Genomic DNA, 20,501 nt, shown 5'->3' with positions numbered 1-20,501 from the left:
CTCTCACCTCTCCAGCAAAGTCTGAAATAGACGACCTCCAGTAACCCTTCATGCACTTGTAGACCCCATGTGAAGTTTTCACTGCCGCCAACAATCCCCCTCCGTGTCTTTTGGCTGTCGTTGGTCCCAGACGCAAATGGGGCAACTAAATGGTTCAGAGTATGGTGACGAGTATAGAAATAAAAGTTCTTTTATTGGTCATGCTCACTCACAAAATTAAAAATGTGCGTGTATGCACCTCTTCAGTCTTGATGTCCCGGAAGAAGCCTGAAAAGGTGAAACCTTGCGATTGCATGCACATTTTTAAATTTGTTTGAGTATGACCAATAAGAGAACTTTTATTTCTATACTTGTGTGATCTGCATCATTTGCTTGCCTTCTGCATGGAGGACCCAAGACGGGCACGTAGGTGGATCGTTGCCGGCAGTGGAAACTTCACACAGGGACTACAAGTGCATGATGGGTTACTGGAGGTCGTCTATTACTGGAGCAGTGAGAGTGACTTTTAAATTAAATTTGCTACTCGTTTGATAATGAGTTGAGCATTGTTTTATATTGCCCTGTTAAGTTTGTTATATTGACTGGTGCGAAGCCTCTGCATGTGAGATTACTAAAGATTTCAGATAGTTATATCACACCAACTTTGCCACAAAGCCGTGTATATTCTGAATTTTTTTTATATTTATTCCACATCTCATTCTGTATTATAAGCTTTCTATCTAAAATGTTAGTAGAAACAAAGCATATGGAAATGCTCTTAAGACATTCTGCTGGTCCTTTAATTTATGGCTCTTAGTGAAAATCTTGTGGGCCATTGGCACTCCTGAATATGGTCTCTCTGCCAGTCATAAATATAAGCAATTCAATGACTGTTATTTACTTATTTTCACTGGGTGAAATATGTATAACTTGTGCAAAATTTAAGTGGAGCATATTAGGCTTTAACTAACATCGAGGAATGTCTGGGTTTAGATCTACAGAGATCCTTCTTCTGGGGGCAAACGGATCCAGGTAGTATAGAAAGGAGAGCTATTCCCAGCAGTCAATGTGATTGTAGTAATATCCCTCGCATCCTACTAGATATTAGATATAAGTAACCACTACAAACCCACACATTCCCACACAGCAGCATGGTTACAAGCATTCAGGTTGTTTATACATATCAATGAGTCCCTTTTAATTGAAAAGCTTATTTGACTGAGCACTCCATTCAAATGGAAGATCAATCAACTCTGGGAAACTCCTGTGAAATATGGACCTTTTAGAATAGTCCTTTAATGAGTGGCTTGCATCCTTTTTATTTTGGATGATTTTCTGTATAAATCTAGGGTCTTGTTAAGAGCTTGTTTTTGCGGATAAAATCCTATCTCAATATTTTGATCAAGGTTGTGATTGTAGCCACGTGTTATGGGGGCAGGACAACAAAGTCTATATGAGTAAAGCCGGAACAACTTTTTAGAGAAATAACCAGTAGGTTTCAAACATTGATCATCTAGAGGTAGAGGACCTCCCTAGTTGTTTTCTAGTCGGTTGTTTGTCATTTCCAGTACAATTAAGAATCCCAAACAGAACAATACACCTTAACAAGTAGTTTGATTGACAGACCATAGAATGTTTACATCTATACTCAGCGATATATCAATCTTGGAGACCATAGTTTTTAGGAAATTTCCACATGATTTATATATGCAGAGCAGGTTTTTATTTCACTAGAAGATGTCATAAACTACTATACAAGGAGTTTGGCTAATTTTATTCTTAAAATGTCCACATACTGTAGCTTTACTAGATGTATCCTGCACTCTATACACTCCACACACATTGGGTGTTTTTAAAGTTTGAAGCTGGAGGTTTCTTTCATGACTAATGCAGGGAGAATGTCCCCCTGAGGAACTGCTTGTCTGCTATAGGTACTGTTTGCCATATGTTTCCTGGCAGCTTGCCCATTTTACTGTTTACATTCCTGTGAGAAAGAATAGCCAATCCCCTCAACTGTACAAGAGCAGAGCCAAATTCCCATTAACTACTTCATAGACTTGCAGAATATGTGCTCCTGTTATGTATGGGAACTATAGCATGACCACAAGCCCCAAATAGAACTTGGAAATCTAAATGCTTCTTTCAACCGCAGAGTATTTTTTTTTTACCATAAAGTGGCTTTTCGTGAAAACATTTTATGTTCATAATTGCATATTTTGACCCTGATGTATTGTGGAAGGCTGAGCTGCATGGGCATGTGCCAAGATGTTTTGCACTTTCTCTGTACGTATTGAATAAATATTTAATCCGAGTCCCATAGGCATCCTAATAGTCTGATAAGTGATTTCCAGTTAAAGACCTTTATTGCTCTATCTCTTTACAACCCACAAATAATGTGCATAGCTTCAAGCCACGCTATACTGATGGCACAACTTGTTTTCTATGGCATAGTCTGGAATTAGCAATTTTTTATCCATTTGTGTCACAAGTATTAAAAAAAAACCTCATTTGTTATTGTAGTCGGACAAGATTGGAAAATCTTTCAACTACCTAGATGCTGCCATGTTTTTCATTGAGTGTGGTATTGCCATGGAAGCAGATGTACAGGCGCCAAAGTCTGCCTACACCATGTTTGCCGAAACCGTTGATCTCATAAAGTAAGTCAATTTAGAACTAATAAATAATAGTTGCGTCTGTTATGTGCCTAATTGTTTTGTGCTACGTGAAGGTAACTGTCCAGTATGACGTTCTTTGGATAAAATGGAGTCTTTTGTGAATGGAGGCTACTGCCATCTTGTAACGGTTGTATGGGACAGGTGGTATCTAAGACTCTGCATGCACATGTAATGTATGTGAAGTCTATAAGTAGAGTTGGTACATAAAAGGCTAAGCATATATTCAATCTGGTTCCAGGAAATCTGGTAATTAACCTAAATATTTTTAACTGTATCTACAATGCTTTGCAAGTTAAAAATTTGCCATCTTTCTTATCCCATAGGTTCATTATGAAGTTGAAGAACTTTGCTGATAGTTTAGCCCCGGCACATGAAAAATCCATTGCAGTTTTATGGTATGTCATATAATGTCTGGTGACTGCAGTCCTTGTTTTTCCTGCATTTATACCAATAATTTAATTTTCGCTTTCTATGTAATAATAATTCTTTAATAATTCTTTCTATGTCAAATTTAGCATGCGTTGCCAGTCCGTTCTCTACATGGCAATGTTTCGCTACAAGAAAGACACTGCATTAAAGTATTCCCGCACTCTTGGGGAACACTTCAAGGTAAGATTCTTTCAAGAAAACTTTTCTTTTTGCTACCTGATTTATTTATTTATTTTTTTTTCATCATTTTTTAATTTATCCTAGAGTTCATCCAGAGCCGCTCAGGCACCTTCCCCATGTGTTGCTAGGTAAGTAGAACTGTGCTGAATTTTGCTGTTTTTGTGTTATATTTCTATCTGCAAGAGTTGTGGTGGGTAAAGGACATTTGGTTCACAGTCCTATGTATAAACCTTATGGCCCTTAGAACCATCGACCATAGCAATAAATACTGCATGTAAAATAATAATGCCAGTGTAACATTTTTTTTTTGTTTTGTTACAATGACTGAAACGCTGTCGCTACCAAATTTATATTTTACATCTAACATCTAAATAAAATACATTTATTGATGGAATTGGTAAGTATCTGTATATCATATACCCACATTTCTGTATAATTTAATCAGAAAGTGCAGTAATTCAGTTGTGAATTGCCCCTTGGTGACTGATATTGTGTTCATATCATTATAAATACACATTGGGGCAGATTTATCAAGCTGACAGAATATTTCGAGTTGCCCATGGCAACCAATCACAGCTCTACTTTAAAATATTCATGAGCACTGGTAAAATGAAAGCTGAGCTGTAATTGGTTGCCATGGGCAACTAGGAATATTCTGTCAGCTTAATAAATCTGCCCCATTGTATTGGATGGCAAAGGCCTTCAACTGTTCCGATGTTTTACTGTTGCATAGGACTCATGGGACTAGAGTTATCGGGGCTTGTACACCTGAAATCCCAAAAACAAGACTTAAATGTGGCCCAATTCCTGGTGCACACTTACAATTACATTTCTTTCCCCCTTTAAGCCACCTCCAGGCATGATGGTGGGGTGGGCCAGCACAGGACGTTCCCAGGACCTGGTGTAGGACTGCCTTCCCAGCAGAGGAGCCTCCTTTGAATCTGTTGGTGCCGGGGATAACATCATATGTTGGCACTCGTATAGTGCCAGTGTATGATAAATCTCTCCCATAGAGTGTATTTTATGCCAGAATATGTGGTGTAAATCCAAACTATTCATTACTAACAGTGTAAGATTATACAGTAAATGACATTGCTATTTTGACAATTGGCACTGGCTATATGGTTGTTAGGTAAATGCATGCGTTTCCCATCCAGGACACATTTGATTGTACACAGGAAAATATTTAATTTGATACATAATTGACCTATAGTTTTATGAAAAACGTGGGGATATCTTTTTATACACTGATGAATTTATTGACCGATTTTATTGAGATTTTTTAATATATGAATTTGTTAGTGTCAGCTTTTCAAACACTGAATTGTATAATAGATACCTTACAATTTCTTTTAGTCTGTGCAATCTAGATTGCTGATTAAATATTATAGAAATTATGCAATAAGTGTTTATGTTCACAATTAGATCCTCTGCCTACAATTATTTTATGTTTTAATGTAGTTCGTTGATAACCCCCTTTTTTTTCCCCTAGTAGAAGTACTGGTACACCTTCCCCCATGTCACCGACGCCTTCACCTGCTAGCTCTGGAGGATCTCAACCAGGCTCCATTGCCAGTAACAGTGGAGGACAAAATACTTCAGTCACTATCCCGCAGATGATCCACCAGATTGCGTCATCGTATGTCAATATCACTTCATACATCCTCTATGCCTATGACATATGGGAACAAGCTGATGTACTTGCCAAGAAAAATAAAGGTATGATCTAGTATTTTCTCATCTGAGCTGATCTTTACCCCTTTAATGCCAAGCTCAAATATAGAAGTACCTAGCCCCCTATACACAAGGTGATCTGTGATGGTCCCACTGCTGAGACCCCACCGATCACAAAAACGGGGGTCTCTTTCTTATTCATGGGTGGAGTGAACTCCAGAAATACAAGTCAGTGTTAATGAGAGTGATGGAAATTGCTGAGCAAAGCACTTGACTATTTCCATCACTCTGATTGTACTGAATGGAGCTTGATAGCCCTGTCACTCCTCCCATTAGTGAGAATAGGACCCCTTATTCTCCAAATTGCATGGGTCACGTTCTTGTGATTGGTGTCCTAGCAGTCAGTCACACTGATCACCTTGGTCCCTCTGGATAAAAGATATCACCTCCAACTTTTAGCAACCCCTTTTAATGCCAGTTTACAAGGGTTAATATAGTGCAGTAGACGAATAATCTAATGTAAACCTTTTTTGCCATAGCTTAAGTTATACCATTTCTATGCATATTCTGAATGATATTATAAACCTAGTTGCTATTGTTGTAGCCATATCTGTGCTAAAACTAAGCCATTAAACTAACTATTTACTTAACGGGAGAGTGACTTATCATTTTAAAAAGATACATTTTCCCTTTGCCTATAGAGAGTAAAGCTTGTGCCTCTCCCAGTTTACATAAATCCGTGTAAACATTTACTTTCTCACACACCCTTGGTATAAAGCTTTAATCAGATTGTGTGTATACTGTGTAGCTGCATGTATGCATCTTCTCACACGGTCTTCTTTGTACTTCAGATTTCTTTGCAGATCTCAGTTCTATGGTCTGTCCTCTAGCCCTAAACAGCACTATGACTGAACTGGTCCACTACACTAGACAGGGTTTACAGTGGCTGAGGCTGGAATTAAACATGACTTAAAATGTGCTGGAGGGCACTTACCCTCTGAACTTTTTTGCACTTTGAAAATCCTGGAGTTTGCAATTGGATTCATGAATTCTAGGAATATAAAAATAATATATATATATATAAATACATAGATCTATATGGCTCCTGGGTTTTGGTATGACTGGAAGCCTGCTGAACACTGCCTGAGATGACAGCATCAAATGAAGTGTAAAGATGGAGAAGACAATGAGAATATAATACATTTTATATTTTTGATGACAAAACAGAGTGCAATGTGGTGTTGAAAAGGACAGATATGTCAGTGGTCATTTAACATTTCTTAAGAAAACCAGAATGGGAAGAGAAGTCTTCTGGAAGATCTTTATCCTCCACGTTTTAAGAAGTGGTGTGAGTCGACAGCAGGCCTACACAGGACAACTGGAACTTGCCAAACAAGCTGGATCCCCCTGCCCCCTGACTAGATGAATACGGAAGTGGTTGCACCCTTTATATGTACAGAATATATTGATATAAGGCAGGGAATGAAATATGACAGTGCATATCCTGCATTTCTAAATTCAAAGCTTTGTGCCTTTAATCCAAAGTGTCCTACTGGTTCTGTCATACCTTATTCTCAAGCTGAAAACTAAACTGCACATTCTTGCACATAATTTACCTCCGCTGGTTCTAGCACTATAATCTATCAGGACTATGAATGAAATTATTGAACAGCAGTCATTAGTTCTATATTTTTTAACATGCTTTTCCATAGAGGATGATTATTTTCCAGTCTTTTCGTCTTTGTAATGTCCTGTTAAAGGGGAAGTGGGTGGCCCAAGTGCATCTACTTGGTGGCCAATTGCAGGCCAATGCATTATATAGCCTCCCTTTTTCCTTACAAATACAGAAAAGAACATGAAAGTTTTTTTTTTGTTTTCAAACATTGTCACTTGCCAAATCAGACTGTTATCACCTATTCACTATTCCAAAATATGGAGCTAGAAGTCGGTGTACCACAAACCCTCTTACACCCACAAGTTACGCTTTGACAGTACATGTCCTTTTATCTGCCTAGAGACTAGATTAGGACTGTTTTATATTTAATCTACATGATCCCTAAAGGAGGCTTCACACATATGTGTTTGGTCGGTGACACATGAGCCATATTGATCGCTGCTCTGGTGTCGGGACTCCATGAATCATAGTTATATATGATGTGTGTAGTCCCTGCTTACCTGTAGGATAACAGCAATGCAGTTTTATTACAGGAATAAAGGGGCTCTTACATCATATATAACTTAAATACTTGGTGTCCCTTCCGCAGGGCTGTGTTCAGTAAGTGTTTCATAGACTTTACACTTTTTGTGTGATCCATAACAAAGTAAATATTTACATGTTACTTTTTACGTTGGAGTAAATTTCTCTACAGTCAAACTGTCCTTATAGACTGCAAGTCGGACATCTTGGGGGAAAGTTATCACTGCTTCTACACCAGTTTAATGGCATAGAGGCAGTGAAATAATCACAAATTCTTGCTCCAGGTCAGACCTGGGATAGTTTTGAATGGTGGCTGTGCCGCCTGCCCGATACATCAAGAGGCCCACGCCTCTTGATGTATCTGGCACAACAAGGGCCCCTTGTGTCTAAGGGCAGCTTTAGTTTTATAGTGCTGAATGAATGATGCATCTACCTAGAATACAGCCTTGTCACTTCATCAATAAGGTTTCTACATAAAAATCAGTGAAATTCCCTTTATATGGCTTTTTGCATGGTGTTGCTGGTTCCGGCTACAATATAAAGAACACTAACATTTCTAAGTACGACAAGATCCCTGTATACATTTGTTGTTCTTTTACATGAAATCTGCATCCCTTCAGTTGATAAACTATGTCTCATACACAGAGCACTCAAGCACATGACGTGACACAGCACCTTTATCACAATGGGGATTCCTCACTGTGATATAGCATCTGCAGTATGACCATTCTAAGAGCAGCAGGATAGCGCTTTTAGGGTAAGCAATGCTACCATGAAAGACAAATGTCTGAGGTTTGCTTTATTCTGCAGTGTAAAGTTATTAGATGTATTAGATTCTGGAAGTAGTTATGTGTGAATTGATTAAATGACTGAGAAAGGTTCATACCCTTTAGTTTTGTGTATGGACACACCACTGTGACAATGTGAAATTGTCATTCTATGCATGGACATCCACCCCCATGATGCCACACAGTTGTATTTAGGTAGGGATCACACAATGCAGAATTATAAGAATATTTCTCAAGTACCATAGTACTGCGATAGCCACATGACGATAGAATATAGTCCCACTCACCCATAGGAGCAATATATTGCTAATAATCCACATTCTACAGCACTTAAGAGGTTACTCTCCGATATCCTGATGGTGCGTGCAGCGCCTCTACCCCGCTGCACTCTTGAATTGCTCTTGGAGTGCTGCTTCACGGGAACAAAACAACATTCCTATTAAAAAGACAACCTTGTGTTTAGACTCTGGAACATTTCCAAGTGTCGTTCAGATTCATCAGGGCAAACCCTAATTAGACACTTAATACATAACTGTTCATTAAAGGGCTCTTGGAGGGAATGCTTCATTTGTTAACCTCTTGTGTGCCAGCTTATGTGGCCAGTATTTGTCAGGCATCTGCACTGTACTAGAGGACATTATAGATTGTAGTTATTGACTGTGACAACTGTAGCTCCGTTCCATCTGGAAACACAACTACCTAAAATCTGCTCTAAAAATAGTTTCCTTGCTTAGTGGTAAAATGAAATGTGGACATCTGCTACCTTCCACATCCTCCCACCCCTTTTACAGCAGTGAAAAATATGATTTGTCCACTGTCCTGCAAAGAGAATATGTAAATGGCACAATTCTCATAAGACTACTTACTGTTAGTTCTGCAAAGGTTACAAGGACTGGTAGTGCGTTCATGTGAGACGTGAAAGCATATCGTATGACTCTGCTGTGTATATGAGGAAACTTAATAACCTATGTTATAGTCACCATGTGGACTATATGGGGCCAGTTTCAACCGGTGTCTGCAAGCATATTGTTCTACTTATTACAGGCTTTAACTGTAATTCCACCCTTTAAACTCCTGGATTAGCCTGGAATATAATCTCTCACTGATATGTGATCTGCACTTTAGTTTTTGGAAAGTTGCAGTGCAAAGCACCATCCCATTATATTTCCACGCTGTTTGTATTTGAACTATAGTAGTTCTTCTAATATTTCTGACAGTGGTAATATAATATTTGTCAATGTGCGGCAGCATCTGCTGAAACTCTACATTCATATACAAAGCTGAGCTCTGATTGGTTACTATGGGCAACAGTTCTGCTCTGCTACTTCTGATAACTCTTCCCCCAAAGAATTCACATGCAAGATACTTAAGTTTTCTCAAGCTGCAATGTCTGTTTATTATTGTTAGACATTCATGCATATTTTTGTAGAAACTTTATTGGTGAACATCCTATTGAACAAAAGACATATTTCTTATGTGAGTGTTTCCATATTTGGCTTGTATGTTCTGAGAGCTCTTCCTCTGTGATGCATCATTCATTCTTTTTCCCCCTCATGTGTAATATATTTAGCATCCAGCTGGTGGCACTGTTGTCCTGTTTGTGGAACATCCAGATATCAGACAGGTTTGTTGCAACAGTGACATCTGCTGATAAAAAGGGAATACTGCACCTCACAAAATGACTGAAGGCTAGCATACCAATGAGAATTATAGGAATGATTTCCTTCAGATATCTGGGACCACAGACACAATGTCGTATTATAGACTGTGAAATCTCCATGCCGCATTTGCAGTGATATCTAGCTTATACTCCTCGGCAGACAATGTAGCTTTAACTGACTTTTTTTTTCTTTTTCTTTTTTTTTTTTGCACGTGCATTCATTACACCATCACCACTGACTTTGGGTACCGACACCATTAACTAATCAGCCTTAATGGACTTGAGTGGCAACTTTCTATATTTCCTAAGGAAATTGTAAAAATAAAATGTAACTAATATCAAGGTTTATTGAAGTTGCTGCAACAAAGTCCTTTAAAATTCCATGCAGAGATCTCTCCTGAAAGCCGGGCATGTTAGCAGAGCTATAGTGCCATACTACACACTACTTTTCTAGATTCCAATATATCTCGGTGGCACCTACTAAGTGATTGCCCCTTACTGAAAGGGGCAAAGTGTACACCAGGAAGATGTGCAGAGAACCATTCATGGAGGTGATTGGTGTATTTTAACTACTTCTGGAATAAATCTGCTTTTTGGGGCTTCTGTGAATACTTTATAGCTGCCTTGTACAGTTCCTTAGAGCAAGAGAGACTGAACAGATCTGTGATTTTGTTTATTATGTTACCTTTTATTTAAAGAAGAAAGTCTATGCGAAATCTCTTTCCAAAGAAGCTGTGCCACTCCTATTTTGTTAATTATATTGATGAGAATAATTTGCTGTAAAGAACAGAGAAAATGATTTATTCTTTCTTTTTGGCAAAAGAGATGTCAGGAATTACGCTGTAAATAAAATATCAAATACATTTTTATGAATGGTGTTTATTTTATTACTAATGATCTAGTTCCCTTATGCAGGGGAATCTACACTTCTTTGAGTAGCCATACTGATCTCTGCTTTTATTTTCTAACCTCCACTGACTTTTGGATGTGGCTCCAAGAAGAACCTTGAAATATGAATCATATTATTACCAAACCAGAGCGGCAATGATAACCACCTAAGACCAGTAAGGAGCTATTGCTCACATGCCTGTACGATTGGCATATATTACTTCCAGGATGTAAATAATATGGTGGAAACTACTATGTATCTTGATGGGGGCTAGCTTAGATCATAAACTGGCGCACAATAAATTCCCCCCTATGTTCATGTCTTTAGAGTCAGAAAAGACTTTAATGATCCTCTACATAAGAAGCAACAAAACACATTGGGGCAGATTTATCAAGCTGTCTGAAAGTCAGAATATTTCTAGTTGCCCATGGCAACCAATTTCTAGTTGCCCATGGCTGGATACGGGAGGGCACCGGGAGGTAAGTACATCTTTATTGTTTTAGTCAGCCCGCTCCCGGCCACATATAATTTTTTTTTTAAACTCGGACAACCCCTTTAAGAACAAACCTACAGACCCTATCTTGTATGTAACCCGGGGACTGCCTGTACATCACTATGAAGCTCTTTATGTGGAAAAATAAAAAAGTTATAGATTTTTGAGTGAAAAACGGAAGTGAAAAAACTAAAAAGGGCCAGGTCCTTTAGGGGTTAATAAGTTGAATGGGTGTGTATGTGTGTGTATATACAGTGCCTTGTGAAAGTATTTGGCCCCTTGAACTTTTCTACCTTTTGCCACATTTCAGGATTCAAACATAAAGTTATAAAATTGTAAGATTTGGGTGAAAAATCAACAAGGGGGACAAAATATTTTAAACTTTTGTAAAAAAAATGATTAGTCCTTTTTTTTGTCCAGTTTTTCCTTTCTTCCATCACTTTTGGTTGGTCCTAACCTCATCATACTGGGAGACCTCCAATACAGGCAGCCCGGATGGTTTGTTCTTAAGTTGAATTTGTAAGTCGAAACTGTATATTTTATAATTGAAGTTCTAGACAATTTTTTTTCGTCCCAGTGACAATTGGAGTTTCAAAATTTTTGCTGTAATTGGACCAAGAATAATCCATAAAGCTTCATTACAGGCATCTTACAGCTGATCATTGCAGCCTGGGACTATAGTAACATCCAGAGAGGTCACCAGAGGTCACAGGGGGCAGAGGGGTCCGGCTGTAACTATGGGTTGTCTGTAAGTCGGGTGTGCTTAAGTGGGGGATCGCCTGTACATCTGCAGGTTTGGAGAATCTCTGACCCACGTCATCTAGAAATGTATCGTCCTGTAATGTGATGTCACTAAAATCTGACACATTTCTGTATATTATGTCCCGATCAGGTTTGTAGCGATAGTTTCAGATTTTCTCCTCCACTGATTTTATCCATTTATTGTCTGTAATTACATAAAAATCTCTTACAGTCCATGGAAACCGAAGGCATCAGAGATCACGTATCATATATATAACTGATAATCCTACTACTAATAACAATAATAACAATATTATATTAATATAACAATAACATTATTCTAAGATCAATTTATAGTCACAACTTTTGTTCTCACACCCCGTGGAAAATATTAAAATATTAAATATTTAATGATTTAATTATCACTTTAATAGCAAATTAGTTAAATTGTTTGCAAAAATGAATCCAATATATCACATTCTCTGATTGTACATTTTTAGTAATACAGGGAAAATTTAGTAGTACAGGATAATACACACAGTGATGTCACAGTACAGGGATAATACACACAGTGATGTCACAGTACAGGGATAATACACACAGTGATGTCACAGTACAGGGATAATACACACAGCGATGTCACAGTACAGGGATAATACACACAGCGATGTCACAGTACAGGGATAATACACACAGCGATGTCACAGTACAGGGATAATACACACAGCGATGTCACAGTACAGGGATAATACACACAGCGATGTCACAGTACAGGGATAATACACACAGCGATGTCACAGTACAGGGATAATACACACAGTGATGTCACAGTACAGGGATAATACACACAGTGATGTCACAGTACAGGAGATAATACACACAGTGATGTCACAGTACAGGGATAATACACACAGTGATGTCACAGTACAGAGATAATACACACAGCGATGTCACAGTACAGGGATAATACACACAGTGATGTCACAGTACAGGTATAATACACACAGTGATGTCACAGTACAGGGATAATACACACAGTGATGTCACAGTACAGGGATAATACACACAGTGATGTCACAGTACAGGGATAATACACACAGTGATGTCACAGTACAGGAGATAATACACACAGCGATGTCACAGTACAGGGATAATACACACAGCGATGTCACAGTATAGGAATAATACACACAGTGATTTCACAGTACAGAGATAATACACACAGTGATGTCACAGTACAGGGATAATACACACAGTGATGTCACAGTACAGGGATAATACACACAGTGATTTCACAGTACAGAGATAATACACACAGTGATGTCACAGTACAGGGATAATACACACAGTGATGTCACAGTACGGAGATAATACACACAGTGATGTCACAGTACGGAGATAATAAACACAGCGATGTCACAGTACAGGGATAATACACACAGCGATGTCACAGTACAGGGATAATACACACAGCGATGTCACAGTACAGGGATAATACACACAGCGATGTCACAGTACAGGGATAACCCCTAAAGGGGTTGTCCAAGAGTTCCAAAAATTAGGAGCCGGGCTGGGGTGGGCTTTTAAAAAAAAATTAACATGTACTGTACTTGCCTCCTCTGCCAGGATCTATATAATCCTTGCCTGTTTACAGGGGCATGGAAGTTGGTAGGATCAATCAGACAACCTAGGGTTAAAGTACCCTAGTCTGAAAAATAGTAAAAAAAAAAAAATATTAAAAAAACATAAAAATTCAAATAACCCCCCCCATTCCCTAAAACTGATATAAACATAAATAAACAGTAAAAATCATAAACACATTAGGTATCGCCGTGTCGGAAAATGCCCGATCTATCAAAATATATAATAACGGTTTTTCACTGCGTTTAATCTCGTAATGGAAAATAGCGTCCGAAATCGCAAATGGCCTTTTCTTTGCCATTTGGAAAATAGAAAAAAATCTATAAAAAGTGATCAAAAGGTCGTAGAGTCCTAAAAATAGAAGCATTTAAAACGTCATCAAAAGTCGCAAAAAATGACACCACCCACAGTATGAAAAAGTTATTAGCGCAAGAAGACGGCAAAATGACGATTTTTTTTTTTTGTAAAAAAAAAAGGAGATTTTCACTTTTGTAAATGTATGAAAACATTATAAAACCTATACAAATTTGGTATCTCCGTGATCGTATTGACCCAATGAATGAAGTAGACCTTTCATTTGGGGCGCACAGTGAAAGCTGTAAAAACCAAGCCCACATGAAATGGCGCATATGTGTTTTTTCATCATTTTCACTGCATTTAGAATTTTTTTCCCGCTTCCCAGTACACGGCATAGAATATTGAACACTACCACTACAAAGTGTTATGCAGAATATAAGCCCACACTCAGCTCTTTATATGGAAAAATAAAAAAGTTAGATTTTTGAATGTGGGGGGTGAAAAATAAAGACGCAAAAACAAAAAGGGGCTGGTCCTTAAGGGGTTAAAAGCCTGTCCCAGCACCTAATTTTTTTGGAATTCTCGGACAACTCAGTTGAATAAATATTTTTTAGCACAACCTTTTGCTACGATTACAGTTGCAAATCACTTGGGGAATGTCTCTATGAGTTTTGCACATCGAGAGACTGAAATTCTTGCCTATTCTTCCTTGGAAAACAGCTTGAGCTCAGTGAGGTTGGATGGAGATCATTTGTGAACAGCAGTTTTCAGCTCTTTCAACAGATTCTTGCTTGGATTCAGGTCTGGACTGATTTGGCCATTCTAACTTCTGGATTTTGCTTCATGTTTTGGATCATTGTCTTGTTGGAAGATAAATCTCCGTCCCAGTCTCAGGAGATTTTCTTCCAGAATGGTCCTGTATTTGGCTCCATCCATCTTCTCATCAATTTTAACCATCTTCCCTGTCCCAGCTAAAGAAAAGCAAGCCCAAACCATTATGCTGCCACCACCATGTGTGACAGTTGGGATGGTGTGTTCATGGTGGTGAGCTGTGTTGCTTTTAGGCCAAACGCCAAAGTTTGGTTTTGGTTTCATCTGACCTTAGCACGTTTGGTAGCTTGTGGCAAACTTTAAAGTCTTTTTATGGATATTTTTGAGAAATGGCTTTCTTCTTGCCACTCTTCCATAAAGGCCAGATTTGTGCAGTGTACAACTGATTGTTGTCCTGTGGACATACTCTTCCACCTCAGCTGTAGATCCCTGCAGTTCATCCAGGGGGATCATGGGCCTCTTGGCTGCATCTCTGATCAATCTTCTACTTGTTTGAGATAAAAGTTTAGAGGGACGGCTAGGTCTTGGTAGATTTGCAGTGGTGTGATACTCTGTCCATTTCAGTAAGATCACGTGCACAGTGCTCCTTGGGATGTTTAACCCCTTAAGGACGCAGCCTGTTTGCAGGTTAAGGCTCGCAACTTTTTTTTTTAAATTTGACCAGTGTCTCTTCCTGTGGTAATAACTTTTCAACGCTTTAAGATATCTCTGTGATTTTGAGATTGTTTTCTCGTGAGACATTGTAGTTTATGTTAGTAGTGTCATTTCGGTGATCCGTTCCTTTTTTGGGGGGTAAAAATTCAAAAATTTAGGAAAAATTTGAAAAAAATGACTATTTTCAAAGTTTCAAATGTTATACTTTTTAGACAAAAAGTGATACCACAAATTTTTTTTGATAGAAACCTTTTGCCATTGGTCTTCTTTTTATATCCATTATTTGTTTTAAGTTTCCATTTTTTTTATGGATGTGAGAAGGTTTGAAGTTTTAGTAGCAACTTCTCAGATTTTCTTGAAATTTGAAAAATGCGAACTTTTTGGTGATCAATTCAGTTTGGAAGTGCTCTATAAAGGCTTATGTACTATATACCCCCACAAGTAACACCATTTTATGAACCTAACATCTCAACCTATTCAAATCAGCATTTAAGAAGTCTGTTAACCCTTTAATTATTTTTCCGGAAGCATATGAAAATGGAGTGGAAATTTTGAAATTTCAATTTTGGATTTCAATCTTTCCAATTTAGCCCTAAAATGGATACATTCAGAAGGAATTTGAGGTAAATATATATTCCTAATTTCTTGCCCTGCTTCTTCCGAGTACGGCGATACCAGACATGTGGATGTCAGCTGCTGTTTCCCCGCACAGTGATGTCCAGAACAGAGTTAGCGATACTGGGAATTTGGAAAGCCAATTTGGCTGCAAATATTTTGTGGTGCCACAGTGTAATTGAAGAGCCCCTGAAGTAAAAGTACAATAGAAAACCCCCCAAAATGTCACCATTTCGGAAACTAGACCCCTCAAAGAATTTATCGGTGGTTGTTGTGAGCATTTTAACCCCCGACACGCTGGTCAAAATTTAATGCAAAGTAAATGGTGCAGAGTAAAAATTGCGTTTTTATCTCAAAAATGTCATTTTAGTGCCTCATATACTGTGCCCAACCCATGCCACTTTAGACAAACACCCCAAAAATCATTCTGCTGGTTGTCCCGAGTACGGCAATACCACACATGTGCCAATAATTTACAGGCTGGGCACACAGAAGGGATGAGAACGGAAGGAGTGAAATTTTGATTTTCCAGCTCCGTTTTCACACGTTTGGATTTGGAGTGCCATGTCATGTTGGCAGGGCCCGTGAGGTGCCAGTGCAATAGAAACCCCCAATAAATGATACCATTACGGAAACTAGACCCCTCAAAGAATTTATCGGTGGTTGTGGTGAGCATTTTAACCCCCGACACGCTGGTCAAAATTTAATGCAAATTAAATGGTGCAGAGTAAAAATTGCGTTTTTATCTCAAAAATGTCATTTTAGTGCCTCATATACTGTGCCCAACCCATGCCACTTCAGACAAACACCCCAAAAATCATTCTGCGGGTTGTCCCGAGTACGGCAATACCACACATGTGCCAATAATTTACAGACTGGGCACACAGAAGGGATGAGAACGGAAGGAGTGAAATTTTGATTTTCCAGCTCCGTTTTCACACGTTTGGATTTGGAGTGCCATGTCATGTTGGCAGGGCCCGTGAGGTGCCAGTGCAATAGAAACCCCCAATAAATGATACCATTACGGAAACTAGACCCCTCAAAGAATTTATCGGTGGTTGTGGTGAGCATTTTAACCCCCGACACACTGGTCAAAATTTAATGCAAAGTAAATGGTGCAGAGTAAAAATTGCGTTTTTATCTCAAAAATGTCATTTTAGTGCCTCATATACTGTGCCCAACCCATGCCACTTCAGACAAACACCCCAAAAATCATTCTGCGGGTTGTCCCGAGTACGGCAATACCACACATGTGCCAATAATTTACAGACTGGGCACACAGAAGGGATGAGAACGGAAGGAGTGAAATTTTGATTTTCCAGCTCCGTTTTCACACGTTTGGATTTGGAGTGCCATGTCATGTTGGCAGGGCCCGTGAGGTGCCAGTGCAATAGAAACCCCCAATAAATGATACCATTACGGAAACTAGACCCCTCAAAGAATTTATCGGTGGTTGTGGTGAGCATTTTAACCCCCGACACGCTGGTCAAAATTGAATGCAGAGTAAATGGTGCAGAGTAAAAATTGCGTTTTTATCTCAAAAATGTCATTTTAGTGCCTCATATACTGTGCCCAACCCATGCCACTTTAGACAAACACCCCAAAAATCATTCTGCGGGTTGTCCCGAGTACAGCAATACCACACATGTGCCAATAATTTACAGACTGGGCACACAGTAGGGATGAGAACGGAAGGAGTGAAATTTTGATTTTCCAGCTCCGTTTTCACACGTTTGGATTTAGAGTGCCATGCCATGTTGGCAGGGCCTGTGAGGTGCCAGTGCAATAGAAACCCCCAATAAATGATACCATTACGGAAACTAGACCCCTCAAAGAATTTATCGGTGGTTGTGGTGAGCATTTTAACCCCCGACACGCTGGTCAAAATTGAATGTAGAGTAAATGGTGCAGAGTAAAAATTGCGTTTTTATCTCAAAAATGTCATTTTAGTGCCTCATATACTGTGCCCAACCCATGCCACTTTAGACAAACACCCCAAAAATCATTCTGCGGGTTGTCCCGAGTACGGAAATACCACACATGTGCCAATAATTTACAGGCTGGGCACACGGCAGGGGTCAGGAAGAAAGAAGCACAATTTAGGTTTTCAAGCTTCGTTTTCACTAGATTGGTAATGGGGGGTACCCCCGAGGTACCAGTACAATAGAAACCCCCAAGTAGTGAACCCATTTTGGAAAGGGCACCCCTCAAAGAATGTATGTAGGCTTGTATGAGCATTTTAACCCCCAACACGCTGGCCAAAATTGAATGCAAAGTAAAGGGTGCAGAGTAAAAATTGTGTTTTTATCTCAAAAATGTCATTTTAGTGCCTCGTGTACTGTGCCCAACCCATGCCACTTTAGACAAACACCCCAAAAATCATTCTGCGGGTTGTCCCAAATACAGCAATACCACACATGTGCCAATAATTTACAGGCTGGGCACACGGCAGGGGTCAGGAAGAAAGAAGCACAATTTTGGTTTTCAAGCTTCGTTTTCACTAGATTGGTAATGGGGGGTACCCCCGAGGTACCAGTACAATAGAAACCCCTAAGTAGTGAACCCATTTTGGAAAGGGCACCCCTCAAAGAATGTATGTAGGCTTGTATGAGCATTTTAACCCCTAACACGCTGGCCAAAATTGAATGCAAAGTAAAGGGTGCAGAGTAAAAATTGTGTTTTTATCTCAAAAATGTCATTTTAGTGCCTCGTGTACTGTGCCCAACCCATGCCACTTTAGACAAACACCCCAAAAATCATTCTGCGGGTTGTCCCAAATACAGCAATACCACACATGTGCCAATAATTTACAGGCTGGGCACACGGCAGGGGTCAGGAAGAAAGAAGCACAATTTAGGTTTTCAAGCTTCGTTTTCACTAGATTGGTAATGGGGGGTACCCCCGAGGTACCAGTACAATAGAAACCCCCAAGTAGTGAACCCATTTTGGAAAGGGCACCCCTCAAAGAATGTATGTAGGCTTGTATGAGCATTTTAACCCCTAAGGTGCTGGCTAAAATTTAATACAAAGTGAGTAGTGCAGAGAAACAATTGTATTGCAATTTATCAAATATGCCATTGAAGTGACAAAAGTATTTTGCCCAACTCATGCCACTGGGGAAAAACACATCAAAAATCATTCTGCGGGTTACCCCGGTTAGGGCAATACCCCATAGGAGGCAATAATCTGTAGGATGGAGACACGGTAGGGCTCAAAAGGGAATAACTTGTTGGAGCACAGACATTGTACATTTTTTTTTTTCTTTTTGGCATCATGAAAGATTTGTAGATGCCAATAGGGGCCAGTACAGTAGAAATCCCTAAGAACTGACCCTATTTTGGAAACTACACCCTTCCATGAATTAATCTAGGGGTATAGTTAGCATTTTAACCCCACAGGTGGACCCCTGAAAAAGTGCATAATGGATAGTGCATAATAAAAAATATCCATTATGTATTTTTGTGCCCAGCTGCTGCCATGGGAGACAAACACCCTAAAAATCATGATGCATGTTTTCCCGGGTAAAGCATACGGGACAGTAATCTACAGGCTGGGCACATGGCAGGGCTTAGAAGGGAAGGTGCGGCATGTGGCATGATGTATAAGCTGTGCGTCAGGGTAACAACAGAGTACTCTAAAAATCCAGGGATGTATGATAAATTCGGAAGCAATCTTTCATACATAACCCTGGTTTTTCTGGGCATGTCTCACAGTGATGAATGGTGTCCTTCCGAATGCCATTTTTGGAGCACACCCTGCACCTCTTCTGTGTCCTTCCCTTGCTGGCTGTTTGGGGAACTACTCCTGGAAAGTGCTGCCCTGGTACAATACGTGATGGGGCCTCACTTCCAGATGTGCTAGCACTCCCCCCTTCCTGGTCTCCAAAAAGAAAGTACTTTATTACCACCTCTTGAAATTCCAGGAAAGTTCCCCTCTGGCCGGCACATCGATGCAGCACATAAGCATTATACAATGCCATCTGCATCATGTGCACGGCCAGCTTCTTGTACCACACCCTCGACTTCCGCATGGCATTGTACGGCTGAAGCACCTGGTCAGACAAGTCCACCCCTCCCATGTATTTGTTATAATCTAAAATACAGTCTGGCTTGGGGGTTTCTGTACTGGCACCTCGTACTGGGACAGGGGTGGTGGTGTGCTCATGTATTGTGGTTAATACAAGGACTTCTCTCTTGTCCTTGTACTTAACACACAATACAGAGTCGCTGCATAGTGCCCTGCTTTCGTGCCTTTTAAGTTTTTGCCCAAGCAGCGACTTAGGGAGACCTCTCTGATTTCTGCGTACAGTGCCGCATGCCGCAGTATTTCTGGAAGTGAGGTACTTGAACAGGGTGGTGCTGGTGTAGAAATTGTCCAGGTAGAGGTGGTAGCCCTGGTCCAGCAGTGGGTGCACTAAATCCCACACTATCTTCCCTGTAACACCCAGGAAGGGGGGGCATTCTGGGGGCACTATAGTGGAGTCCTTCCCTTCATATATCCTGAACTTGTATGTGTACCCTGATGAACTTTCGCACAGCTTATACATCTTCACACCATACCTTGCCCTCTTATTGGGCAGGTACTGGCGGAAGAGAAGTCTCCCTTTGAATTGTACCAGGGACTCGTCTATGCTCACATGTTTGGCGGGAGTATATGCCTGGGCAAACTTGGCACTAAAATGATCTAATATGGGCCTGACCTTAAATAACCGATCATAACTGGGGTCACCTCTGGGTGGGCACTGTGTGTTGTCAGTGT

The 20,501-nt window shown here is 39.7% G+C and overlaps 1 protein-coding gene across 4 annotated transcripts in view; it reads left to right on the top strand.

Moving 5' to 3' along the window:
• AFF1 (ALF transcription elongation factor 1) overlaps window positions 1–10,445 on the top strand; it is an 85,963-nt gene extending 75,518 nt beyond the window's left edge. For 3 of the 4 annotated variants that reach the window (XM_072116534.1, XM_072116524.1, XM_072116540.1), the window contains 6 exons: window positions 2,500–2,636; window positions 2,978–3,049; window positions 3,170–3,263; window positions 3,348–3,391; window positions 4,756–4,982; window positions 5,789–10,445. In XM_072116534.1, the coding sequence (XP_071972635.1) occupies window positions 2,500–2,636; window positions 2,978–3,049; window positions 3,170–3,263; window positions 3,348–3,391; window positions 4,756–4,982; window positions 5,789–5,910 (696 nt within the window). In that variant the 3' untranslated portion in view covers window positions 5,911–10,445. The remainder of the gene's footprint in view (window positions 1–2,499; window positions 2,637–2,977; window positions 3,050–3,169; window positions 3,264–3,347; window positions 3,392–4,755; window positions 4,983–5,788) is intronic. The other variant, XM_072116531.1, reaches the window with a different exon arrangement.
• The last annotated feature ends 10,056 nt before the right edge of the window (window positions 10,446–20,501 follow it).

Source organism: Engystomops pustulosus, chromosome 1, assembly GCF_040894005.1.
Source record: "Engystomops pustulosus chromosome 1, aEngPut4.maternal, whole genome shotgun sequence".
Taxonomy (NCBI): Eukaryota; Metazoa; Chordata; class Amphibia; order Anura; family Leptodactylidae; genus Engystomops; species Engystomops pustulosus.
Note: the sequence above shows the minus strand (reverse complement) of the source record. Positions and strands in the feature narration are given on the sequence as shown.